The 27,588-nt window shown below is 41.7% G+C and overlaps 4 protein-coding genes across 5 annotated transcripts in view; 1 reads left to right on the forward strand and 3 right to left on the reverse strand.

The window, feature by feature from the left end:
• Positions 1–16,243, reverse strand: part of LOC6048478 (BLOC-1-related complex subunit 5) — a 46,794-nt gene extending 30,551 nt beyond the window's left edge. The window contains exons 1-3 of the mRNA XM_038255156.1: positions 16,067–16,243; positions 4,936–5,341; positions 4,618–4,865 (exon numbers count right to left, since the gene is read on the reverse strand). Of these exons, the coding sequence (XP_038111084.1) occupies positions 4,618–4,865; positions 4,936–5,293 (606 nt within the window). The 5' untranslated portion in view covers positions 5,294–5,341; positions 16,067–16,243. The remainder of the gene's footprint in view (positions 1–4,617; positions 4,866–4,935; positions 5,342–16,066) is intronic.
• Positions 13,186–16,784, forward strand: LOC6048477. Its single transcript, XM_001865353.2, has 6 exons — positions 13,186–13,477; positions 13,770–14,405; positions 14,462–14,725; positions 14,788–14,885; positions 14,941–15,063; positions 16,384–16,784. Exons 1-6 carry the CDS (start codon positions 13,270–13,272, stop codon positions 16,753–16,755), a joined length of 1,701 nt encoding a protein of 566 aa, XP_001865388.2. The 5' UTR covers positions 13,186–13,269; the 3' UTR covers positions 16,756–16,784.
• LOC6048476 (glycosaminoglycan xylosylkinase homolog) lies at positions 16,767–18,425 on the reverse strand. The gene is made up of 4 exons (XM_001865352.2): positions 17,930–18,425; positions 17,516–17,873; positions 17,050–17,455; positions 16,767–16,990 (listed from the first exon to the last, which is right to left on the reverse strand). The coding sequence occupies exons 1-4, from the start codon at positions 18,281–18,283 to the stop codon at positions 16,789–16,791; spliced, it is 1,320 nt and encodes a 439-aa protein (XP_001865387.2). The 5' UTR covers positions 18,284–18,425; the 3' UTR covers positions 16,767–16,788.
• Positions 18,426–18,993: 568 nt separating this feature from the next.
• Positions 18,994–26,778, reverse strand: LOC6048472 (transmembrane channel-like protein 5). Of its 2 annotated transcripts, none has more exons than XM_038251636.1 (6): positions 26,184–26,778; positions 25,989–26,091; positions 25,359–25,927; positions 24,659–25,212; positions 19,253–20,262; positions 18,994–19,192 (listed from the first exon to the last, which is right to left on the reverse strand). In XM_038251636.1, the coding sequence occupies exons 1-6, from the start codon at positions 26,619–26,621 to the stop codon at positions 19,146–19,148; spliced, it is 2,721 nt and encodes a 906-aa protein (XP_038107564.1). In that variant the 5' UTR covers positions 26,622–26,778; the 3' UTR covers positions 18,994–19,145. The 2 variants fall into 2 exon arrangements, with proteins under 2 accessions (XP_038107564.1, XP_001865386.2); XM_001865351.2 differs by having other exon boundaries at positions 19,253–20,241; positions 26,184–26,777.
• Between the last annotated feature and the right edge of the window lie 810 nt (positions 26,779–27,588).

The following is a 27,588-nucleotide window of genomic DNA, read 5'->3' on the forward strand; positions in this document are numbered from 1 at the left end:
CATATTTATTACATAAATGGTTGACCGAAACTAAACAGTAGATTTGTTTACAGTTGCTGATAAAATCGCGCATGTTTATTTAAATAAAGTTTTGTTATTGATTATTATAATAAAATATCATTATGTAACTGCAATTATGGTGCTTCAGTTAAGTACAATTAACTATAGTTTTGATTAGTTATAAATTCTTTCGGCTTCAGCATGTTTGGTACATATTACATAAAAACAGCTATATTTATACTCATAATTGAAAAAAAATATGCGTTAAGATTGATTACAACAAGCATTTATTGTAGGTTTAAGAGAAAAGTTTGCTTATATACACAGTTTTCTTCATTTATGAAGGTTAAATTAACAGGGGTTCACTTTTGGAAAAGTTTGGATTTTCGTTGTCCTATATTGGTCCCCCTCTTTTTTGCTCGAAAATGAGCAGTTCTTGGCTGTTGTTTAATAAAGTTCCTTAAACTTACATTATTTCGACGTGCTGAAGCTTAATAATCAGTCAAAAAATGATTGGTTAGTTAATTCAATCATAAAATATAAATGCAGTTTTGTTGTGAAAATGCTAGTGGCCATGGCTGATTTCAGATATCGAACTCAAAACACTTATTTTGGTGAAAAGGACAATTCAATGTCAGTCAACATTGTTTAACCCTTTCAGGCCTGATGGGTCATATATGACCCAAAAATGAAATTTTTCTTAAGTAGCCTATAATTTTCGTATGGTCATAAGAATCATTTTCCCATAATTAACTCAAAAAATATTTTTTTCAAAATTCAGGCTTGAAAGGGTTAAAATGATGCAGAACATGCCACATAAAATATTTGTAGACAACAACACGAGTGAAATTGTGATTTTATTGAATTTTTCATCAAAAACCCTTCAAAGGGTCCACTATAGGAAAGGGGTCCACTAATGGATAACGTACCCTATATACTCATTGATTTGGGTTGCCTAAAATCAATGTTATCATTTTTACGTACACGAAAAAGATTGAGGTTAAATTTTGTACCCGACAGCAAAACAAATGGTGTGCTAGTGTGCGTGAGAGCGGGTTTAGATAACTCTATGGCTCTTCGCTGTCGAGCGACGGAGTAGGCAAAAAAATTCACGATGTATTTGAATAACATTTCGAATGGCGACGAATGGATAGGCGATGAGTGAGTGGTTTCTGTTCATTGAACCGAAAATCAGGACCCTTGGTGCCTTTTTACAAGAAGCATTTTTTTAAATTCATAAAAAAACAAAAATAAATCGAAAATTTATGTCTAAAAGTAGTCATAACATAAAAACGTTACAATTGATAATTTTTTAAAAATATTTTCGATATTTTTCATTAAAAAAACCTATAAGGGAAATTCTCGTATGTTTGACAGGTAAGCACTCGCTCCTAACTCCATCCAATTAGCTGATTTTCACTTTTTAAAATTTAATTTTGCTAAACTTTTGATAGAAACTTGCTTGCTGACTTCTTATTGAGATTAGTGCGCTGACCACGCGGACGCGCTGTCTTGTTTTTGCATGCTCATTTTCATTTTTTTTATGTCGCTGTTTGTGTGCTTGGGTGAGTGGTTATTATAATTAAATAATGGCATCATTAGTGCGCTGACCACGCGGACGCGCTGTCCTGTTTTTGCATGCTCATTTTCATTTCTTTTATGTCGCTGTTTGTGTGCATGGGGTGATTGGTTATTATAACTTATTGGACATCATAAGTGCAGTGCTTCAGGGGACGCGCAGTCCTGTTTTTCGCGATAATTTTCATCGTAAATGATCGTAAAATTTATTCAACTCGCATCGATCGATTTTATGAAGAGTAAAGCGTCATTTATTTACTATTTTTGAAATTTGCTCGCGTTATCTAAATTGTAAAAATATACTGATAAGTCCAGCCCATAGCACTACTGCTCGGCTGGCACGCGTTCGATAAAAAAACTTTTAAATGATCAATTATCTATCTTTCCGCAGCCGGCTGCCTAAGATTTAAAATTTTCAACCGATAAACAAAATGCTCATGGTCACATCACTGCCACTCGTGAATCCTGACCTCATACCCATCTACTAACCCCTCAAAACTCATGTGATACTTTGTCGGAGATGCAGTCGATTGGGCGGTCTCTATCACTCAAGTATCGGACTAACATTCCCATCCACTTCCCCGTGACCCTACCACTGGTCGTGGCCGGCGCCGGTATTGATCAGCATGATAGGGGCCTTTGAGAAGTTGCGAAGCGAGGAAAGATAGCTCCCACTTATCTTCCACGGCTCGTGGATGTAACTTCTGGAGGTCCTGGTCAATAACGGAGTAGCAACTGCGGGTGGGCACCTATGCTTATGCTTATGCTTTTTTTCTAAACTTGCTTGCTGACTTCTTATTGAGCTATTTATCACTCGATTTAAGTTGAAAACGCTTTTAATGAGCTGTAATTGGAAGTCAAAGTGCTGATATGGCAACATTAGAGGCACGCTGGAAATAGATGCTGTTCCCCTACTTGAACTTGACTTGTACGGAAAAACTAATGATGCAAAATAGCTTCTTTTTTCATAGGAAATGCATAGACAAAGTGTTGCATCCGTAAATCGGCACGTCGGAGGTCAATAAAATAACACGAATGACGATACAACAGTCTAAAACTACATTTATTTACATAACGAAACAAACAGATTAAAAGACGTGTGCACTCGGGAGAATCCCCAACCATCTGAACTTGCCATTGTGCATCAACAATGGTGATCGTTGAATATCACCATGTGAGCTTGGCAAGTAGTGGTGTCTGTGGATAGGGATGTGCACTAATCCCGTATCCAACATCTCCCCTCGGAATTGTTGAAGTGAGCCGTGCGGCGATCTTCACGGACTTGAAGGCGACGAGGCGATGACGACGGTTGTCATCGATCAACCAATTCCCATGAGGATGAGATCAAGAGGGCGCGTTCCATTTCCCTCACTCGTAGATCACTGGCGGTTGTGATCGCGTTACTGCGTCCGGCCTGGTGAGTACAACGGATTCGGCCACCGTTCTGCTACTCATTCCGTTGTCGTTGCCGGAGAGCGCCCCGAAATTGAAGGTGTCAAACATGTCCCATAGACGCTGCGGACATTTTGAGCACCTCTAATCACCCGATGAATACCTGCTGCGGCACGGTCGATTCATGGCGATTTTTGCTGCTGCTGTCGATGCTGATGAGGAGGAGGTTTCGCTGAAGGACAATCAACTTCGCGAAATGCCCTCTTGCGGACCAGCCGGACTGGCCCACACCGAGCAGTTCCTTGTGCTGCTCCTGTTGGTCGTGTTGCCATCGCTGGTCGACGCCATACTCCTGCAGATGACGTTGCAGCTTGGTTGAGATGGCTGGGTGCTGTTTCTGCTGCGAATCGTGGAAGATGCATGTTCCACCGTGGCGGCAGGCAGTTCTACAGCTGGAATGGTTCGTGCGCCTCGGATATCCTTGCCCGGCTACAGGTGTTCGCGTACCTGGCGGCTGATGATCCGGATCATGGCCGAACGCCACCATCTTCTCCCCCTCCGAATTTGCTCACACGCGGGTTTCTGGAATTGGCCACCGACGAAAACGGGCCAATTCCTCCACTTCTCGTCGCCACTGTTGCATCCGTAAATCGGCACGTCGGAGGTCAATAAAATAACACGAATGACGATACAACAGTCTAAAACTACATTTATTTACATAACGAAACAAACAGATTAAAAGACGTGTGCACTCGGGAGAATCCCCAACCATCTGAACTTGCCATAGAGTTATCTACGTGCGCATGTATTGCGTGTACGTACACGAAAAAGATTGAGGTTAAATTTTGTACCAGCCAGCAAAACAAATGGTTTGCTAGTGTGTGTGGGATCGGCCTTAGATAGCTCTATTGTGCATCAACAATGGTGATCGTTGAATATCACCATGTGAGCTTGGCAAGTAGTGGTGTCTGTGGATAGGGATGTGCACTAATCCCGTATCCAACACAAAGTTTCATCCAAAAAAAATATAAAAATCGCGATTTTTTTTCGAAATTCTTGGTTTAACAAACTTTTTCGATTGTCATTAGGTATATTCTGAGTCTGGGATTTTGGAAGCCCAAGAAAAGGAAATTAATCACAATCTAAATTGGCTCCATTACAATTGTAAACAACACTCGTTCAAATCTCCCCGTTTCACACCATTTAAGGAATCGTTATATCGCCCCGTACCGGTTTCAAGTGCCTCACTGTTCTCAGCTAATCTTCACCCATCTGTTTGGAGACCTCCCCACCCAGCTCAGAAATCGAGACGCACCCATCTAATTTGCAGTTATTATTACACAATACCATACCCAGTCGGCCGGTCGTCCCGATACAAGTGCCTCTTTTCCCAATTTGGTGCGGTTGCTAATTCCAACTCTCAACAAAACAACCATAGTTCCTGCCCTGTTTCGATTCTCCGAGCCGCTTACTAATAACGCTTGTTTATAGCAAACGATTAATTAGCGCCGAAAGAAGAGAGTAACTCAAATTGAACGCATGAGGTAAGAACCCAATAAAGAGGTGATAAATTATTCATTGCTGTGTGAGGAGTTCCAGAACAACACTTTCAAACCCCGTTAAGGTCTCTCTCCGAAATCCACCTACCTGCAGCCGGACGATATCGTCATCCTTCTCGATGCCGGTCTCTTTGACTGCGGCGGACTTTACCACCACGATGTTGTGGCCCGTCGACGATTGCTGGGTGGCCGTCGCGGAAGGTCGCGGTCGGCCAATTCCGGAGACGCCTCCCCGGATGCCCGCTGACGACCCGTCGTGGCTGCGTCCCACGATGACACTGCTGGGGCGGATCTTGCCCCCTTTGGCTTGCTGTTTGTTACGTAATTTAGGTGAGTCTGGGGAACGGGAACGAGAGAGTGAGAAGGATGTGGGTGCTGTAGAATGATCTCGTTGAAAAGCACTCACCTCCGATCGGTTTGTCGGTGTACGATATGTACGGCAGGTCCGAGTCCGAGCAGACGCTCATCGGGGGCGAAACGGGCCGTGAATCACAGATGTACGCGGACGAGGGTGTCCCCGTGGAGAAGGACGGCCCCGCCGCCGTACCCATCCCAGGGCCATCGTCCAAACTGAGGGAGGATATTTCGGTGGCGGCGATCGTATTGCCGCGGTGCAGCTTTGCTCCGGCTGCCGACGAACGGGTTGGTGTCGGAGTGGCGTTCGTGGACTGCGTCCGCAAACTGCCGGAGCGGAGCGTTCCGGGGGCGCTACTGCCCCGGACGGCAGCCTCGCCCTGCTGCAGCTGGGACTGCTCGGAACCCATGGTCGGTTATTCTAGTAGTTGTATTGATTGATCCGTTGAAAGATTTGTCTGAAAAGCAAATTATATTTTCTCTAAATTTGAAATGAACGTAGAAAGTCTTGTAGAATCGCTTAATAAAGAGTTCAATAACTGAAAAATGAAACCATCTCAGTTAGTAATTATTATCAGCATACAAAGCGAATTTCGTTCCACCGTTTTATACACCAGCCCGTTAATCAACATTGTTTGCATTTCACCACGGCAGAAACAATCAAAATCGGGGCGATGGCTTTGAACTTCGAAACCCCCTCAGCAATCAACATAGCTAAATACTGTGCCAAATTCCATCAAGCCATCCTCATTTTGAAGAACCACTCTCCTCTGGCTTGGCACACCTCCTCGACGTGGAAAGCTAATTGAAACGTCTCGATTTCGTTTAAACTATCATTATTCAAATCACCCAAGTAGGCCTTTGTTAGAAATTTACGCGAGCTAATGTCTTCCCACTTCTTTATGGAAGAAGCCACGAAGCCAGCCCATTGATCATCAGCAGCTTAGCTGCAGTTGTTGTCGTCGAGCTATCTTGTCACATTAAAAAAAAATCACATTTGTTAAAATCTCAAATTCAATGGTACATATTGGTTTTACCATTAAATTCTGTCAATTCTTTAAATTCTTAAAATTCTTAAAATTCTCTAAATTCTTTAAATTCTTTGAATTCTTTAAATTCTTTAAATTCTTTAAATTCTTTAAATTCTTTAAATTCTTTAAATTCTTTAAATTCTTTAAATTCTTTAAATTCTTTAAATTCTTTAAATTCTTTAAATTCTTTAAATTCTTTAAATTCTTTAAATTCTTTAAATTCTTTAAATTCTTTAAATTCTTTAAATTCTTTAAATTCTTTAAATTCTTTAAATTCTTTAAATTCTTTAAATTCATTAAATTCTTTAAATTCTTTAAATTCTTTAATTTTTTTTTTAATTCTTAAAATTATTAAAATTCTTAAAATTCATAAAATTCATAAAATTCTTCAAATTCTTTAAATTCTTTAAATTCTTTAAAAATTTTAAGTTCTTTAAATTCTTTAGATTCTTTAAATTCTTTAGATTTTTTAAATTCTTTAAATTCTTTAAATTCTTTAAATTCTTTAAATTCTTTAAATTCTTTAAATTCTTTAAATTCTTTAAATTCTTTAAATTCTTTAAATTCTTTAATTTTTTTAAGTTCTTTAAATTCTTTAAATTCTTTAAATTCTTTAAATTCTTTAAATTCTTTAAATTCTTTAAATTCTTTAAATTCTTTAAATTCTTTAAATTCTTGAAATTCTTGAAATTCTTGAAATTCTTGAAATTCTTGAAATTCTTGAAATTCTTGAAATTCTTGAAATTCTTTAAATTCTTGAAATTCTTTAAATTCTTCAAATTCTTTAAATTCTTTAAATTCTTTAAATTCTTTAAATTCTTTAAATTCTTTAAATTCTTTAAATTCTTTAAATTCTTTAAATTCTTTAAATTCTTTAAATTCTTTAAATTCTTTAAATTCTTTAAATTCTTTAAATTCCTTAAATTCTTTAAATTCTTTAAATTCTTTAATTTTTTTAAGTTCTTTAAATTCTTTAAATTCTTTAAATTCTTTAAATTCTTTAAATTCTTTAAATTCTTTAAATTCTTTAAATTCTTTAAATTCTTGAAATTCTTGAAATTCTTGAAATTCTTGAAATTCTTGAAATTCTTGAAATTCTTGAAATTCTTGAAATTCTTGAAATTCTTGAAATTCTTTAAATTCTTCAAATTCTTTAAATTCTTTAAATTCTTTAAATTCTTTAAATTCTTTAAATTCTTTAAATTCTTTAAATTCTTTAAATTCTTTAAATTCTTTAAATTCTTGAAATTCTTGAAATTCTTTAAATTCTTGAAATTCTTTAAATTCTTCAAATTCTTTAAATTCTTTAAATTCTTTAAATTCTTTAAATTCTTTAAATTCTTTAAATTCTTTAAATTCTTTAAATTCTTTAAATTCTTTAAATTCTTTAAATTCTGTAAATTCTTTAAATTCTTTAAATTCTTTAAATTCCTTAAATTCTTTAAATTCTTTAAATTCTTTAAATTCTTTAAATTCTTTAAATTCTTTAAATTCTTTAAATTCTTTAAATTCTTTAAATTCTTTAAATTCTTTAAATTCTTTAAATTCTTTAAATTCTTTAAATTCTTTAAATTCTTTAAATTCTTTAAATTCTTTAAATTCTTTAAATTCTTTAAATTCTTTAAATTCTTTAAATTCTTTAAATTCTTTAAATTCTTTAAATTCTTTAAATTCTTTAAATTTTTAAAATTCTTTGAATTCTTTAAATTCTTTAAATTCTTTAAATTCTTTAAATTCTTTAAATTCTTTAAATTCTTTAAATTCTTTAAATTCTTTAAATTCTTTAAATTCTTTAAATTCTTTAAATTCTTTAAATTCTTTAAATTCTTTAAATTCTTTAAATTCTTTAAATTCTTTAAATTCTTTAAATTCTTTAAATTCTTTAAATTCTTCAAAATCTTTAAATTCTTTAAATTCTTTAAATTCTTTAAATTCTATAAATTTTTTAAATTCTATAAATCCTTTAAATTCTTAAAATTCTTTAAATTCTTTAAATTCTTTAAATTCTTTAAATTCTTTAAATTCTTTAAATTCTGTAAATTCTTTAAATTCTTTAAATTCTTTAAATTCCTTAAATTCTTTAAATTCTTTAAATTCTTTAAATTCTTTGAATTCTTTAAATTCTTTAAATTCTTTGAATTCTTTAAATTCTTTAAATTCTTTAAATTCTTTAAATTCTTTAAATTCTTTAAATTCTTTAAATTCTTTAAATTTTTTAAATTCTTTAAATTCTTTAAATTCTTTAAATTCTTGAAATTCTTTAAATTCTTTAAATTCTTTAAATTCTTTAAATTCTTTAAATTCTTTAAATTCTTTAAATTCTTTAAATTCTTTAAATTCTTTAAATTCTTTGAATTCTTTAATTCCTTTAAATTCTTTAAATTCTTGAAATTCTTGAAATTCTTGAAATTCTTTAAATTCTTTAAATTCTTTAAATTCTTTAAATTCTTTAAATTCTTTAAATTCTTTAAATTCTTTAAATTCTTTAAATTCTTTTAATTCTTTAAATTCTTTAAATTCTTTAAATTCTTTAAATTCTTTAAATTCTTTAAATTCTTTAAATTCTTTAAATTCTTTAAATTCTTTAAATTCTTTAAATTCTTTAAATTTTTTAAATTCTTTAAATTCTTTAAATTCTTTAAATTCTTGAAATTCTTTAAATTCTTTAAATTCTTTAAATTCTTTAAATTCTTTAAATTCTTTAAATTCTTTAAATTCTTTAAATTCTTTTAATTCTTTAAATTCTTTGAATTCTTTAATTCCTTTAAATTCTTTAAATTCTTGAAATTCTTGAAATTCTTGAAATTCTTTAAATTCTTTAAATTCTTTAAATTCTTTAAATTCTTTAAATTCTTTAAATTCTTTAAATTCTTTAAATTCTTTAAATTCTTTTAATTCTTTAAATTCTTTAAATTCTTTAAATTCTTTAAATTCTTTAAATTCTTTAAATTCTTTAAATTCTTTAAATTCTTTAAATTCTTTAAATTCTTTAAATTCTGTAAATTCGTCAAATTTTTACTGAATTCTCAGTTAACTGATATTTACCACTTTGACAGATGATTTACTGAAATTTCAGTAAAACGGTTGTCAAAACAACTGAAATTTCAGCAAAAGAAACGTCAAATTATTTTGCTGAAAATTCAGTAATTTTCTTGAAGCAGTTTGACAGATCATTAGCTGAAGATTCAGTCATCGTTGCTGGTATTTGAGTTATCAAAATTTGATTTTGCTTGTCATTGAAAATGTTTCCAGTACTGTTATTTATACATTTATTTCATGAATCGTCCAAAACCTAAATAAGTGGTTAGCATCGAGGCATTTGTTATTAGACCGATTCTTAGCGAAGCTACACCAAAATGTCACTTTTTTCAATTTTCAATATGATTTTTAATATGAAAAAATCATTTTTATTTTGATGCAATAATTACAATGTGCTTTAAATGCGTTTTCTTACCCTCAAAGCCAAGAACATTGACCAAAAGTGGTCTGCAAGCCATTGTACGAGAGAGGAGTTTTTTCATAAATCTGCTCCTTACGTTGTCCCGTCACGAAAAGAAATGGCTGGCAAAAACTCAAATTTCATCCAATTCTTTCAGTTCAAGGAGCAAAAGATTCGTTTTTTAATTTGTGATAATGTGTAGAAGAGCAAAAGTTTTTAAAATTCAAACTGGCAAAACTGTAGCGATTTTTGTAGTGTGCCTTTTAAAAGTCCAGTTTTACGATGTTGTCCCGTCACGCTACATTTTTATTTCAGGAGAAGCACAGGTACTATATGGTTAACTCGGCATGATATTTCTTTGTAGGAAAATCAATTATCTTTCCAAATATGTAATAACATTGGGGGGTTTCTTCTTTTATTTTGCAACTACAGCCAAAACGCTGAAAAAAACTTGGAATTTTTTTGAAAAGGAGCCGAAGAATCGGTCATTAACATTTTTCTTACCAAGGTTTCTAAAGATCACAATACATAATTTAAAAACACAACATGTTTGAAAGAGGACTTTCTCTCGGCAGCATCCAAACAATAACACGCAGAAAAAAGTTTTGTAGAATCAGCCTGTACGAGGTTTGAATCAACAAAATTTTTGTTGAATATAATCAACGCCGATTTTGCGTTGAAACAAACCTTGATTTTCTCGATTCCTCAAAAGTCTTTTGTTGTTTTGAAAAAGCTGCTTTGACGTTTAGCGTTGATTCAACAAAAAATATGATTTTCAAATCAACAAAACGTTTTGTTGATTCAAATATGCCTTATTTTTCTGCGTGAATCATAAGTGACATTTCAGTTTGACAGATATGCAGTTACTGATTTTTAAGCAATGTTTTTGTTCATTACCGAACTTCAGCAAAAGTGATGATTACTGAATCGCATTCAGTTAATTCAGGGTGGCCACCAGATTTCGATTTTCAATTTCCCGGTTTTTTCCCGGTTTTCTCCCGAGACCAGAAGGAATTTTCCGGAATGTTTTTAAACCAAATTACAATGTTTTTTTTAGGCTAACGTTGGTATCAACATACTTTTGGAACGCATACATTTGGTTCAAAGTTTGAGTTCCTCAAGAAAGCTTTCAAATATCTTGAGTACAAAGTAAGTAAGTTGAAAACGAAGCCTTTTTATCTGTTTCCAATCCAAACCTCTAATTTTTCTAATGATTGGGATTTTTCATCATCATGCTCTATAGATTTTACAAACTAAAAATAAAAAAACTTTTTATTTTTAGAATAACATTAATTATTATTAGAAAGCAGGAAATGGCATTTACAATTTATTAATTTTGTAGAAAAGATTTGCAAAAATACATTGTTATCAACATTTATATAAATGCTCGTAAAGTTTCTTTGAAAAAAGGTTTTGTGTATTCAAGAAGAACGATTATTCCAAGAATTATCAATTTCTGTGAATTAATTATTATTTTTGGTGAGTACTTTCTTTTAACCAAAAGTCTTTTTGAATCATTAGTCCAAACAAAAATGTATACACTTTGGCAGCAGTGCAGGAAAGTTCCATACAAATATAAAAAACGGTATCTTGACACTTTTTTTTATCGATTAAGTATCTTCGGTAAGTTGATTGATGGAATAAATTTTCGAAAATAATTTTAATTTAGAAAAACTGTCTGAAATACCCAAAACACAAAATGGTGCTGCGATTTTTTCAACAACACATAAGGCTGGTACAAATTTTATTTAAAGTTTTTGTCCCTTCCTTCAAAGTTGCCCCGAAAAATCAGAGGGCAAAAAAAAAATTTTTTTTTCATAGAACATCTAAATTTCAATCGAAAATTGAGTGCAATCAGCTGAAATCTATTTAAAATACATTCCCCTGCGTTTGGTGGGTCTCGTGGCGCAGGGGTAGCGGCTTCGGCTGCCGATCCCGATGATGCTATGAGACGCGGGTTCGATTCCCGCCTTATCCACTGAGCTTCTATCGGATGGTGAAGTAAAACGTCGGTCCCGGTTTCTCCTGTCTCGTCAGAGGCGCTGGAGCAGAAATCCCACGTTAGAGGAAGGCCAAGCCCCGGGGGGCGTAGTGCCAATAGTTTCGTTTTTCCCCTGCGTTTGGAATCATTTTTAAGCATGTTTGGGTTGATTTAATAATATTTTGATTTTTTTTTTTAATTTTCGGTCTTTAATATCGCAAAAAGTTTTTTCCGTACATTTTTTGAAGGCTAATAATTGCAAAACAACTGAACTAGTGTAAAATGCATTTTTAAACACTTTTTGCATTCAAATGTTGAGACTATGGCTTGTTCTTTAATTTTTTTGTAATATTTTATTTTTTTGTTTTTTTACTCAACGTCCATGTACATTTCTTCAAATCAGTTTTCTTAGTAAAGCTTCAAAATAAAATGTTTTTCTGTATTTCTTAAACTATCTGCTGAAAATGCCAAGCATTTTGGAGATATTCTTTCTGTTAATTAAATATTCATTGACTTTTTTTTTATTTTTTCTATTTTTTTTCTTCCATATTTAATAATAATAATTTTGTATAAATTTATGATGACCGACGAATTGTTTTTGGAACAGATATTTTTTAAACTGCCCAAAATATACATTTGAAAAATTTTCAAAAATAGTTTTGATTTCAGATTTAAACATGCTATTTAATAGTATTTTTTAGAAGTTGTAGCTATTTTCATTAAAAAATCATTCTATTTTAGCTTTAAAAAATCGAATGGTTGAGAAAATTCTTTACTGCTTTCTTTGAAGGACAAATCTTGATCATTAAATTAAAAAAAAAATCCTGATTTAAATTTTATGCACAACTAATATTTTAGCAAACAAAGGTCAAATCAACAATATCCAAATTATGAAACATATGATTATTTTTACAAATATTTTGAATGTTTTAAATTAAATGGCACAATTTACAAATTTAAAACAAATATTCGTAGAAAAAACAAAAAGAAAAAACTCTAAAATGGTGCACTTTATTTTAAATTCTTAAAATTTCTTAACGAATGCAAATTATAGGTTTATCATTCAAATATTTTTTTAAACATTTTCTGATTGGTCAAAAATAATTCGCCCGTAATTCACTGCACCTTAAATATGGTTGTTAGCTTTTGCTTCAAATCTATTTATTTTTTTTTCTGGCCCCCCTGAGACCGCTCGTGGTACCCACAGGGGTACATGTGGTCGAGAACCGCTGCTGTAGAGGAAAAAAAATGCTAGTTTTCGCGATTTCTTCATTTAGAATAACAGGAATAATATTCTATTTGAGAAAAGAACATTATGAATACATTAAAGAGGGGCTTTTGTCAAAATTTAAATAAACTTAAAATATTTTCCCGGTTTGTCAGTCGAATTCCCGAGTTTTTCCCGGTTTTCTCCCGGTGGATAAAAATCCCGGGTTTTTCCCGGTTTTCCCGGTTTTTTCCCGAGGTGGCCACCCTGAGTTAATTTTACTGAAATGGCAATCCAAAATTTGCTGTGTACGAACGCTTGCGCTAATAGATCACCACGATGACGATCTGAAGGTGAGAGCTACTTCCATCGCGATGCTAGCAACCGAATGCTGATCTGCTCTGCAACACCAACCATAAGTCACGGCCTGCTTCAGCTTGTAATTGGCCATCAGAGCCCCTCTTCTGGCTTCTTTTGGTGCAAACACTATCATCCGGAAATCACTGCCTCTAGAAACAGTATAACCCTGCTTGTTTGACAAATTCGAACAGTGTGGTGACGATTAATCTGTCGAATGTCACTGTCAGACCACCCGGGTCCCACTGTACCTCTCCCTGCCGAAACATTGCACCGGAACAGCTCATCTCTTTTTGATGACAGGAAAAAATGAGCGTTGAGGACAGGTGTCGCAATCAGTTTGGCGTCGGTTCGGAACGCGTCAAGGTGTGATGGGGAAGTGGCTTCCGTTGGTTGGGCTGGGCTTGGCCGTCCTGGCGGTGGGTTTGGCCAAAGATGGACGGTTCTTGCAGGAGAATGAAATCGGTGGAGCGGATCAGGAAGATGACGGCGAAGGTGATCGAGAGGAGTTGTTGGCGCGGGAGTTGATCGGCAATCAGGTGGAACTGTTGGTGAACCGTTCCGGGGTGGATGTGGCAGGTATTAAGACAGGGTTGGGGAAGGGTTGTTGGCTTGTTGTTTTTGATTGAGAATTAGATGAAAAAATGTTGCGAAGCGTACTCACGTGTGAACAAGCGTGGTCAAGCCACAGCGGTTGTTCAATGGTTATCAGAGTGGAGAAATTGTTGCAATGTTTAATGGGAGATCGAAAGTTAATATGAGAGAGAAACACAATCGACCAACAAGATCGGTGTGTGTCGGTGTCGGTGTCTCATAAGATTGATTAGGTATTTAAAAAAAGTTTATTTGGGAAAATTTCCATAAATTCTAGAACTAATCAGAACCAACAATGGCGGTCTCCAAAACATGCCGTCGGAACGTCTCCGCCTGCGAGACATTATCGGTCGCAGTCAGCTGCAGTACATCGACTACAAGGTGGAGTACGGCTTGCGGTACGACCCAAAACTGGCCGCTAGACAGTCACAGCCACCGCGGTCACAACCTCCCGTTGCATCAGCAAGTTACGGCGCCAACAGCATCGACGAAAGCGACATCAAAGCGGATTCGTCCATTCCGTTGGTGGTCGTTTCTACCGGTGGCAACAGAACCTGGTTCGCCGTCAAGGACAACGTAACGACCTTCGCGAGTTCACCCGTCCAGAACGTGATGCGACCTCCGACGAGGGTCGAGCAGACGCTGGACTTGCTGGGTGATCGACTGAAGAAGCTGCTGTTGAACAGTTTTGTGCCGAACTCGACCGAGTCCAGGGTGATCGAGAAGCTCAAGTCTCCGCTGACACTGTTTAGCCTGTTCAACGTAGTCAACTTTGAGAATGCTCCGTGCGTAGCACGGCAGGGTAATTTGGGCAGTCCGTTGCAAGGGATCTGCTATCACGAGGTGCAGTGCAGCCAGCTGGGTGGAGTTCCGATGGATGTGTGTGCCGGAGGGTTCGGAGTTTGCTGTGTCTGTGAGTTGTGCTTGCTATTATTCGAACTAGTTTCCCTTGAAAACCTCTTTTTCAAGTCCAATTAGGATGCAACGACCAGACGGCCCAGAACATCAGCTACTTCCAGAGTCCGGGCTATCCGACGGCGGTCCGGACCAAACTGACGTGCAGCCTGACGGTGGCGCTGCGCTGGAACACGCGCCAGGTGCTGCTGGAGCTCATCTTCTTCGAGATGGGACCCCCGCGGGAGGGCAACTGTCTGGAGGATCAGCTGATCGTGACGGTGCAGAACACTCACCGAACGTATCCGATCCTGTGCGGGATCAACAGTGGGCAGCACTGTGAGTTGGGCATGATTTCCCGTGTGAAATCTACGTGAAATTAATGCTACGTTTTTGTTCAGTGTACCTACAGGTGGATCGAGAGTATTCTCACTTTTTGTACTTGACAGCGGTTTCAAACTCGGATGAGCCGAAGGCGTTCAATATTAGAATTATTCAAGTGAGTTGGAATCGCAATTTTGCGATCTTTATAAATGAAAACATTTAAATTTAAGCTTTCAGAGCTTCAAGCACCCGAAGGGTGTTTACAGTACTTCACTGGGGTAAATGGTTACATCAAATCCTTCAACTACGATGACCATTCGGTGCTTGTTACGCGCAGGGAGCCAGGATACTTGGTAAGTTCTGAAAGATTAGTTTGACCTAATGTTAGATGGAACCTGATGTCAGTTTTGACTTGATTTTAATTTTGACTAGATGTCAATTTTAATTAGATGTCAACCTGATGTCAGTTTTGACCTGATGTCAGTTCTTACCTGATGTCAGTTCTAACCTGATGTCAGTTCTAATCTGATGTCAGTTCTAACCTGATGTCAGATTTGACTTGATGTCAGTTTTGACCTGATGTCAGTTTTGACTTCATTGCAGTTTGAACCTGACGTCAGTCAATTTGACCTGATGTCAGTTTTAACAAGATGTCAGTTTTGACCTGATGACATCTTTGACCTGAAGTCAGCTTTGACCTGATGTCAGTTCTAGCCTGATGTTAGATTTTACTTGATGTCAATTTCAACCTGATGTCAGTTTTGACTTGATGTCAGTTTTGACCTGATGATGGTTCAACCTGATGTCAGTTTTGACTTGATGTCAGTTTTGACCTGATGATGGATTTGACCTGATGTCAGATTTGACTTGATGTCAGTTTTAACCAAATGTCAGTTTTGTCCTGATGACTTCTTTGACCTAATGTCAGCTTTGACCTGATGTAGGTTTCGACCTGATATACGTTTTAACCTGATATCAGTTTTGGTTTGATTTGAGTTTTGACCTGACGTCAGTTTACCGCCTGATGTCGATTCTGTACTGATGTCAGTTTTGACCTGTTCTCAATAAGACCTGATGGAAGCTGATAAAAGCAAATTTTTTATTACATTTTTACTTAAAGGCTACTGTCAATTGTTTTTGTTAAAAACATAAATAAACATAAAAAGGTAATCCAAGGCAAATCAAAAGAAACGTAATGAATTTGTAAACAAAGAGTTTATTCTGCTGACGTCAGTTTCTGTTTACAAGTTTTAAGTAAAATATATTTAAAGAACATTGTAAACCTTTAATCAATAACTAAACATAAATTACTGCTGCAACTGTATCAAGTTCAATCAAGTTATTGTTTGTTCCTACCTTGACAGCACTTTTCAGTCAAACTATCAGCAAACACTAAATTTCATTGCACCACAAAACATCTCAAAGAATCTTCATTTTAATCAAAATTTTACGAAAAACTATTTTTTCATTCCCAACACTGATAACACGGTGATAAACACTTTGCAGTCGTCTGAAGGCTGCAATACGTAAACAAAACAAAACAAAATACAGCAACCTGTCAAAATTCAGACCTGCGATGTTTTTCCGCACTGTGTTTGACACTTTGGCTGCGTGCTTTCACCATTGGTCAAGTGTTGCCAATCGGATCGCAATTTCGATTACTTTCATTTCAGAACAACCTCAACTACGCCATCTGCATCCGACGAACGCCCAACTTTTGCTCGACGACCTTTTCGAACGTGAACGAGTACGGCGAGGAGAACGCGTTTCAGTTGGTCAACTTTGACGAAGATGGCGCCAGCTTGACGCGCCCAAATACAGCTGGCGTTGAGATATACAACTGTCCGGACGACTTTGTGGCGCTCAACTATCTGCGGCTGTGCGGCGAACGGCTCAACGACGGTGCCACCAGCGAGGACTACGGTCAGAACGCGCCGGTCGTGGACGACAGCGGCGGGCCGATCGTGGTGCCGTTCCGGTCCAACGAGGAGCTCGTGGGACGGGGGTTCAAGCTGATGTACAAGCAGGAGATTTGTCAGAGTTAATAAAGATGGGGTTTTGGTTGGTTTTAAAATGTTTTATTTTAAAATTTTGCTGCCATACTTTTCGCGGCACAGCTCTACCGTGGCGTAGATCAACAGAAGTCGGCGTTCCAGGCCGATGTAGTGCTCTTTGGTTAACAGGGGGTTCAACAGATCTATTTGATTCAACTCGCGCAGAGTTTCGGTTAGGGCACCGCCGGAGAACATCAGAAGGCGCTCCCACGTGGTCCGGCGGATCCTGAAATGGTTTGACAGCTGTCAGAATTGAGATTTTTGACGTTTGGCGGTTGGACTCACATGCAACACTGGTAAAGTGGGGCTAGGATGTCAAAGTGATCTTTGAACGCGTTCCCGAAGCCCTTCCCGTTGTCCATCAGCAAGACCCGATCCTCCCTGGTCTCGTAGTGATGCCGGTCGCCATTTTGGATCAGGAAATCGAACACCGCTGCGTCGATCAGGTCCAGCAATCGCTCCAGCGGAAGTTGTTCCTTGACCTTCGCGCAGTACCCATCGTTCCGCTCCCATTCAGCACTTACCCCGTTTTGGTAGGTTCGCTGCCAGGGTGATCGATACTTGGCGAACTTTCCCGGAATGATCAGCAGCAAAGCCCCCTCCAAGGTTCCCCCTTCCGAGCTGTCACAAACGGTTTCGCTCTGCCGGCAGTAATGACACTTTCCGTAGACACATTGTCGCGTATCGTTTTCTAAAAATAAGGTTTGATCGTAAAAAGGTAATAAAATGTAGAATTTCAGCGTGATTTTACTGATCATCGTCGCTCGCAGCTCGTCGTCAGCTATTGCGTAGATCTCCGTGAGAGAGACTTTCCTACCCACGACAATCGGAGTCCACCGCAGGTTCAGAATCGCTCCCAGATGAAACGCCACGACCTCGGAGTTGTGTCGATCTTTGCCGGAGTAGACCGGGCCCTCAAGCCTAGCATCTCTACCGTACCAGCTCGGCTTGAACAGAACGGACTGCTTCCCGGCCAAATCAAAGACTAGTTTCAGCTGCGTTCCCCGAGGAGTATTCCTGGCCCGCAGAATCTGGGCCTCCTGGAGAGCCCGTATCACCTTCCCAATCTTCTCATCCTTCTGAGGGAAGATCTCATTCCCACTGGGCCACTAAAACAAAACCGTCGATCATTCTTGAGCCCCAAACCGAACCTGAACCAACTCACCCCGCTGGCAATCTTCCACACCGTCGATATGTTGTACCCTTTGGCTCCAAACGACCTCACCAACCCGCGCTTCACCGGATCGTACCTTGGATTCCGGTTCTTGAACACCGTCTTCAACTTAACAACCCGCGTTTCGACCAGCAGCTGAATCGACGCGGTCCGTCCCACCACCTTCATCAATGCATCACTCTCATTCACCGCTGGAACCAAACTTCTCGAGTGAACCTGCGCCGGAACGGGATGTTCCTGGTCCACGGCGAGCCACCGGATGAAGTAAAAGTTGGTGCTGAATATCAGCAGGACTAGCAGGGCGACCAATGTCAACAGCAGGTACAGGCGGTGGCGTTTTGTCATCGTTGAGGCCGGTCGGGGCCTCCGGAACGAATCCGCCGCGGGGGGTTCATGCGATGAGGTTGGTCTGGTGTTTTTGTTGTGGTGTGGCAGGCAGCGCGAACGAGACTGAATGTTTTGATGGCGTGCTGAGAAGACAATTTGGCGTGTTTTTGTTTTGACAGATAGGTAAACAAAAAGGGGGTTGAAGAGGAACAGTGGTAGAAATAAATATTGTCTGAGGTCAAAAAATTGAATGGCTCTAACAAAAATAATTACAATCTGGCAGCACTGCCAAAAAATCTTAATATTGATTTTCGAACAAACAAAACAAACAAAAAAGACAACATCCAACTGAGGTTAGATTAGTTAACGTTTCAGTGTCTTGGTTTCTTCTAATGCGGACTTCATAAAGAAGGACAGAAGGCACTTGTAGGATAAATATGGTCAGAAAAATATATTTCACACAAGCCCACCAACAAATGTAAAAAATTGTTCAAGATACACTTGCAACATTTTTGTTTCCTACTAAATGAAATCAGTTAAGATTATGATCATTTTCGTTGATTTGGGAAGATCATCCAAAAGGAAAGAAGTATTCAAACAAACGCGGTTTTGGTTGAAAGGCTCCGTCAGCATCCTAGCTTCGGCAGACATGTACTGTGCACTTTGAATGATTCAGTTTATATGTCATTATGAATAAGGGAATTTCTCTATTCTCAACACAAACGTCGCTTTTAAGTGCGAAACACTTTCAAATGTATTGGATAACGTGTAAAATAAATATAAATATCGCATAATACTGAGTTGCCTCAGAACTCTATCGTGTCTTAATTTCATTAAGGAGATACATAACTTTAGGAAGCAAACATTCCGCGATCGCTGCTTAAAACCGCCTCATCCGCACTCGTTCCTCGGTGAACTCGTCGATGCCTGAAGAAAAAATCAGAACTTCAAATCCTCAATCCGCAGAAAACGACCCCCTCGACTTACGCTGATAGCCGGAACTGGTCGGACCCTCCTCATCACCCGCGTGCAGCACCGAGTTCCCGCTAATCTTGCGGGGACTGTCCGCGTACCGCCAGGTGGCACTCGGATCGCTGTAGTACTTGTCGGCACTGTTCTTCCTCCCGTTCAGCAAATCCTTGTCAAAGTTCCACTCCTTTCCACGTGTTATCTTGCTAATGTTTGCCAACAGGAACTCTTTATCTTTTGCTTCCATGCACAGGAGTTCTTTAAGAAGCTTGACTTTGGCGATTTGAGCTTTAGATTTGGCGCGCAGGTAGTACGTGATGACGCCCATGGTCAGCAGGACGCCGCCGATGATGGCCGGTTTGGTGACGTAGACGAAGATTTTCCAGAAGATGTGCTCTTGCCTTAGCTTGAGGATGCCCTCCATGAAGAGCTTGTACATGTACTGGTTGCCTCGGAACGGTCCGCAAACGTCACTGACGGGAACCTTGGTCATGATGTACGCGTGGGTTATGATGACGCCGAAGATCGAGACGAACACCAGAACCAAGAAGAGGGTTTGAGTCTGGCTGGAGCGCCACAGCTTGCTCGGCGGTTTGCAGAAGTATATCAGGCTGAGCTTCTTGACGTAAAACATGAGGAACAGCTTGACGGCCACGATCACGCACAGCATCGGCGAGAAGAGCAGCCCGAACCAGAGCAGCGTCTGGTTGTAGACCAGTCCGAGACTGTTGCTGGTGAGGCAGAACTCGGGCAGCGAGATTGAGCGGCTGTAGAAGCGGTTGGCGGCGTAGCGCGTGCCCTGTAGGAAGGTCAGGAACAGAACGGAGACGACGAAGTCTATTACGATGAGGCGGTAGATTTCCTGCCCGATGGCGGTCTCCCAGCAGCCCTCGTAGGGTCGGGTGAGCCAGTAGAACATCAGGACGCCGACGATGCACAGCTGCAGCAGGAAGTTGCGCAGGAGGTTGATGTTGAGCGCCGTTGAGGAGCGGTGGTAGTCTTCGATTCTGGAAGGGGAGATGTTTGGACTAGGGGAAGCGGATTAAGATTTGTGGCATCGGCGCACCCCTTGACGGCCTCACCAACACAACCGCACGGATGCGCGAGCTGTCAGGACAAGAAGTGTCGCAGCGACGAACCGTTACACACGTCGCGATAATCGCTCTCGGATTAACAATAAAATTAGTTAAACTAAAACCGCTTAAGTAATCGTTTATTCCGTCCGACCGATAAAGATCTCCACAGTGGTGACCCCGAGCGCGAATTTCGTGGAGAATCGCGTATTTTTGGTGTTTTTCCAAACATTTGTTCGACACCAAAACCGCTTCCCGGCGCCATATTGTTTGTACGCTCTGGAAACGAACAAGATGGCCACCAACCCGGATGCAGATGCTTTTTTCGACGCGGAAGAGAACCACGCGGCAGTGGCATCCGTTTCGGTCAAGCTACCGGAATTTTGGCGAAGCGATCCAGCAATGTGGTTTGCTCAAGCCGAGGCCCAGTTCGCTCTGGCTAGGGTGACCACGGACGGCACCAAGTACAACCACATTATTGCCAAAGTGGATCAAACCGTCTTGCGCCATGTCTCGGACATCGTGGCGGACCCTCCGGAAAACGGCAAATACGACGCCATCAAGGCCAGACTCTTGAGCCGCTTCGAAATGTCCGCGCAAGAGAAGCTGGAAAAGCTGTTGAACGCGTGCGATTTGGGCGACATGAAACCAACGCACCTGCTTGCCAAGATGCAAGACCTGGCATCGGGGCTCAAGGTGGACGAAAACCTCATGAAGATGCTGTTCCTGAACCGGCTGCCGCCGAACATTCGACCGATCCTGTCTATCCACGACGGTACACTCGCCAAGTTAGCCGAGATGGGGGACAAAATGGTTGACTCCAGCCACTCCCACGTTGCGGCCACGCAGGCTGCTGCTCCCAACAGCGACAACATCAGCGAGCAGCTGGCGTACCTAACAGCCGAGATCCGGAAGCTCAAGACGTCCAGCAGCAGCCGGAGCCGATCGACCTCGCGCGCCCGTTCCACCAGCGAGGAACGAACCCGCGACCTGTGCTGGTACCACTTTAAGTACGGCGACCGAGCCCGGCAATGCCGCGAACCGTGCAAGTTTTCCGGTCCAAAAAACTAAGTGGCCGCCCGTCTCTTGCGGGAGAGGTGGGCGCAGCACAGGGAAGCCGCCGACTCACAATACTGGACCGAACGAACCAAATACGCTTCTTGATCGACACAGGCTCGGACGTATCGATCATTCCCGCCACCGCCAAGGAAAAGACCCAGCAACCGATCCCGTTTCTGCTCCACGCTGCAAACAACACCAACATTCGAACGTTTGCCACGAAATTTTTGCATACCAATTTGGGCTTGCGTCGGAATTTTTCGTGGAACTTTCTAGTTGCCGACGTTGGTGTGGCAATCATCGGAGCGGACTTCCTCTCGTTCTTCGGGCTGGTCGTTGATCTTAAAAATCGGCGCCTCATCGATTCGACAACGAACCTCAAGGCTTTGGGGGGCATTGAGTGCTCGCCTTTGTGCGGAGTGACAACAATCAACTCGGACCACACGTTCAAAGAGCTTCTTGCCGAGTTTCAGGCGATCACCCGACCATCGACACTGCGAGCGGACATCCGGCATGATGTCCAACACCACATCGTGACCAAAGGCCCGCCAGTCGCAAGCAAGGCAAGAAGGTTAGCTCCGGACAAGCTCGAAGCGGCGAAGCGGGAGTTTCAACTGATGATGGAGCTTGGGATTTGCCGTCGATCGAGCAGCTGCTGGGCGAGTCCGTTGCACTGCGTTCCCAAAAAGAACGGACAACTCCGATTCGTGGGGGACTATCGCCGCCTGAACCACGTCACCGTCCCCGACAAGTATCCTGTTCCACACATCCACGACCTCCTGAACTCGTTCCATGGTAAGTGCATCTTCACTACTATCGATTTAGAAAGAGCTTACCATCAGATCCCGGTGCACGAAGAGGACGTCGCCAAGACGGCCGTGATCACCCCGTTTGGCTTATTTGAGTTTACGAGGATGCAATTTGGGCTGTGCAACGCTGGACAAACCTTCCAGAGATTCATGCACAAACTATTCGGAGACCTCGAATTTGTGGTGATTTTTATGGACGACATTTGTATCGCTTCGTCGTCCCCCGAGGAGCACCGTAGCCACGTTCGAACTGTGTTTGAACGGCTCCAAGCAAATGGGCTGGTCATCAACCTACCGAAATGTAAGTTCGCCCAGCGTGAGGTCGAGTTTCTCGGCTACATCATTGGAAAAGACGGCGTGCGGCCGCTCCCCAGTCGCGTCGAAGCAGTTCTCAACTACCAGCGCCCAAACACCGTTCGGGAGCTGCGAAGGTTCTTGGCACTCGTGAACGGATACAAACGTTTCGTACGGCAAGCCACGGATATGCAAGCAGCGCTACGGGAACTGATCAGTGGGAACAAGAAGAACGACACAACGCCCGTTGCCTGGAACGAGCAGTCGGAACGGGCATTCGACGATTGCAAAACGGCCTTAGCTGAAGCAGCACTCCTCTACTATCCAGACTCTTCCAAGCCGTTGGGACTGATGGTGGACGCCTCGAACACGGCCGCCGGAGCAGTGTTACAGCAATTCTCAGAGGGGTCCTGGCAGCCGCTAGGATTCTTCTCGGAGAAGTTCAACCACGCTCAACGGAACTACTCAACCTTCGGCCGGGAGTTGCTGGCGATGAAAATGGCGGTCAAGTACTTTAGGCATTTGCTGGAAGGGCGAACGTTCGTAATTTACACGGATCACAACCCACTAACACACGCTTTCATATCAAACCCTCCAAGTCGCCTTGCCCACGAAGACCGTGCCTTACAGTACATCTCGCAGTTCACGACCGACGTTCGTCACATAAGCGGCAGCAAGAACGTGGTGGCGGACGCGCTTTCGAGAGTAGATGCTATAAACCTGCCAACCCCAATCAACTACGAAGTCGTTGCTGCCGATCAGGAGAGCGACGAAGAACTACAGATGCTGCTCAAATCGAAATCCACTTCATTGCGACTGGAAAAGAAGTTGGTTGGGAAGAGCTCCCGCGCGCTGTATTGCGACACGTCCCTGATGAACTCAGTGCGGCCGTACATACCCAAAACACATCGCCGTGCTATCCTGGAACAACTGCACGGAATTTCGCACCTGGGGGTACGGGCTACACAGAAGTTGATTGCTTCCCGATTTGTGTGGCCGAGCATGAAGAAAGAAATCGCCAAGTTCGTCAAAAGCTGCGTCTCGTGCCAGAGTTCGAAAATCCATCGTCACACGGTGGCACCTCTGGGCTCGTTCGATCTACCGAAGTGCCGTTTCAGTCACATACACATTGACTTGGTCGGACCGCTTCCACCCTCTAACGGCTGCACCTATCTTCTCACAGTTGTAGATCGTTTCACGCGCTGGCCAGAGGCGATACCCTAGAGGACATGACAGCCAAGACCGTCGCCACCGCACTCTGCTCCCAATGGATTTCACGCTTTGGTTGCCCGGAAACGATCTCGTCGGACCAAGGCCGCCAATTCGAGTCGGAGCTGTTCGGCGAGCTGGCCGCCATCCTCGGATCTTCGCACACCCGAACTACCGCTTACCACCCGCAAGCCAATGGCTTAGTCGAGCGCTTCCACCGGAAACTTAAGGAAGCCCTGAAGTGCGGTGATCCAGCAACCTGGTGGTTCAGGCTGCCACTGATACTGCTAGGCCTGCGGACGGCGATCAAGGAGGACATGCAGTGTTCACCGGCCGACCTGGTGTACGGCCAAGCGTTGCGAGTTCCGGGAGAATTTTTCGACGCAGCCCAGAACGACGTGAATCGTACAGATTTTGCCAAGGACCTGCACAAATTTTTCGACGACATACGACCAACGAAGACGCAGCATCACGCCAAGGAAAAAGTTTTCGTCAGCAAGCGCCTCAAGGACTGCACGCACGTGTTCGTACGATTCGACGCTGTCAAGAAACCTCTTCAGAGACCGTATGATGGCCCTTACGCCGTGCTGCAGAAACACGACAAGTTTATGGACGTTGACGTCAAGGGTAAGAGTCAACGCATCTCAATCGACCGTCTGAAACCCGCGTACGTCGCAGACAACACAGACGAAGAATACCAGCAGACACCAAAAACTCTAGTTACACCATCCGGTCATCGTGTGCGATTCCTGGTGTAACTGGGGGGGCACCTGTGGCATCGGCGCACCCCTTGACGGCCTCACCAACACAACCGCACGGATGCGCGAGCTGTCAGGACAAGAAGTGTCGCAGCGACGAACCGTTACACACGTCGCGATAATCGCTCTCGGATTAACAATAAAATTAGTTAAACTAAAACCGCTTAAGTAATCGTTTATTCCGTCCGACCGATAAAGATCTCCACAGATTCTTGTACTCACTTGGAAATAAACTGGAAGATGTAGTGAAACACCAGCATGGTTACATTAGTCGCGATCGACACGTACAGCGCCGACCAGGTGTCAAAGTGCTTCGTTCCGCCAAACTGCTTCAGCAGCATCCAAAGCCCAAAGCTAACACCAGCGATCAAGGTCAGCACGATCAGGTGCGCCGTCGCGTGAAGTGCCGTACTCCGCAGCTTCTGCCACCTGCCGGAAGCGCGTTCAGCTCGGTTCATCGCCGCCAGGTACTCGCGCAGTTCCTGGTAAATGTTGGCATGCTTCAGCTGGGCCGCCTTCTCGTTCGCCACGCCAAAGTCCCACGAGCAGAAGATCTTGTGCGTCAGCACGTTGTGGACCGCTCCGCTCGCCTCGATGAAGCTGATCTTGTACGAGCGAGCCATGCTGAGCGATACGACGACGAAGATGGCCACATACATGACGATCGTGGTGAGGAAGTACGCGTGTGGCAGGCTGTACTCGGCGGTTCCCGGCAGCAGGGTGAACGATTCATTGCTGTAGAAGCCGTAGAACAGGATCGAGTTGTTGAGGTAGCCCTGTGAAAGGTTGGTTATGCTGATTAGGATGCTACGAGTGGAGATTAGCCAACAAACCCTGGTCCTATGTGCCGTGAAGCTTGTAAATCGATTAGAAGGTTAAATTTATAGTCAGAGAATCTCTAGACCAAACCAAAACAACTTACCGTTCCCGTAAACACATTCGTATAGTGGAAGTCTGTCAGTACGTCTCTCGACAGCCCGTCAACGTCACTCACGGTGACGTTCGACAGCGCCTCCCGTTCCATTCCCGAGTACAGTATCTGGGGAAAGGTGACGAACCAAAACATGAAAATCACCAGCACCAGATTCAGCACCAACAACCAGCGAAGAAACTTAAAATACGCGCTGATTCGGCTCCCAAAATGTCCCTCGATCTGCTTCATGCTTCCGTAGAACAGCTCAATGCTGCTGAACGCATTCTTGGCGAACTTGGCGAACCGGCTGGCGTACATCTTGCCCCGGTAGCGACACTTGCGCAGGAAGCTGACCGACCTGGATCGGCTAACAGATCGCCGATTTACCGTACGGGTCAGGTTCGCCCGGATTTGGCGCTTGATCGAAAGCGTCTGTGCCATCGACTTGATCGCTTCGATGCGCAGCTGTTCCGACAGCGGGTTGTCCTCCATGAGCTGCTCGCGTTGCTCAAGTTCTAGCGTTATCTGCTCAACGTCGGAAGCCGTTGTCGTGAACAGGTCGCCATCAATCGAGAGAGCTGCAATAGAAGTTTGAAGTTTCTTTGTGTTCTTGTTCGGTCGGATTCTACGGCAACTCACTCTTCTGCAGTCGCGACGGCATGAACCGGATCGTCTTGTTGTACATGTTCCGCTTATTGTTCTTGATGCTCTTGCCAAAGTTGGCCGACCATCGTCGGAAGCTCTGCGGGGGAAAGAACGAAATCTCACTCTCACAAACCCACCTAATTTTCCTCCCTTCTCTATATAAGGAAGTAAACAAACAAAACCACTCACGTCGACTGCCACTCGACTCGCCTTGCTACAATCTGTGCCACCACTGGTTTCAAACTGGCTGCTGCCGCCGTCACCTTCCTTGTCGTTCTCGTCGCCCCCACCGCCACCACCCTCGTCAAACTCGTCACCGTCCTCGTCCTCTTCCAACGCGTGCACCCCGTCCAGATCCCCGTCTTCACCATCCTCCAACCCTGCCGCAGCCATCATCATCCTATTAGGACCGTGATACTGGCGCCGGTAGGCCGAATCCGTGCGCAGCAGAAAGTTGCTGTCGCTCGTGTTCTGGAAGTCGCTGGACGACGACGACGGTGAACACTTGTTGGAAGTGCCCCCAAAGTTGACGACCTGATGAGCCGTCGTAGGTGATGACGCGTAGTCGTCCTCCTGGACCTCGATGTTGAACACGTCACTCACGGTGCGGCGGTGGTGCCGTGTCATCGTGTTCTGGATGCAACCCGGATTACGAACTCATTTTTGCACAATTTTGGAGAAATTAGAGGGTTTTTTCTGCACTAATTAGCTGGAGGCTGCTGCGTATGAGAAAAGTGATTGTTTTGACAGGTTCCAGTTTGGCTGGAGAAAAAGTGTTGCCGAATGGTGTGGAAATCCATGAAAGAAATTTAAAAGACGAAACATTGAAACTAGAGCAAAGCTGGCAGCACTTCCAATGTAAAACGACCAAAACAAACAGTTGCGATGTATCGTAGTGTTGGTGAGATCGATTTGTTCGAGCGACGAGGGGCCTTTGTTTGTTAAACAAAAGTTTGGAGTTCGTTGAGTTCAGAAATGACTTTTGGCGCCTAAATGCTGGTGAAAATATTCAGGTAATTTTGTTTATTTAACAAAAATTTATTTGAAAAAGGGAGAAATGAGATTAAACCAATCTTTCTGATGATTCATTTAGTCGAAATTTCATCAGATTTTGAACAATATCAAGAAGTTTAATAAGTGACATGCAAATCATTCTGGTTCTAGTTCTTAGAAACAGGGCTTTGGATTTAAAGCCGAAGTCGACACTTTTTAAGTCTCGAAGCTTGAATCGACGTCGACAAATTCTGAGGAAATGAAGATGTACAGGACTTGATGTTATTAATTCTTACTAAAATTCATCGCAAAACATTTAAATTTTAATTAAAAAAAGCTTGTATAACCGACTGCAAACTAATCACAAAACATTTAATAACGTTAAAATTTCTACTTTTATTCGAAGAGATCTCTGAAGGCTATTTGAAAGTCAAAGTTTTGGAAACTCACATCAAAAATGGAAGCAGCACTTTAGGAAAAACAATATATTCATAAATGCAAATACTTTACCAAAAATGGACTTGAACTGTAACAATGTATTCAGCATTTTGTGGCACATTTTGTTCAAGAACACAATAGAATTTGAAAAAAGAACATTTTC

The sequence above is a fragment of the Culex quinquefasciatus genome, chromosome 1 (genome assembly GCF_015732765.1).
Source record: "Culex quinquefasciatus strain JHB chromosome 1, VPISU_Cqui_1.0_pri_paternal, whole genome shotgun sequence".
In the NCBI taxonomy this organism is placed as follows: Eukaryota; Metazoa; Arthropoda; class Insecta; order Diptera; family Culicidae; genus Culex; species Culex quinquefasciatus.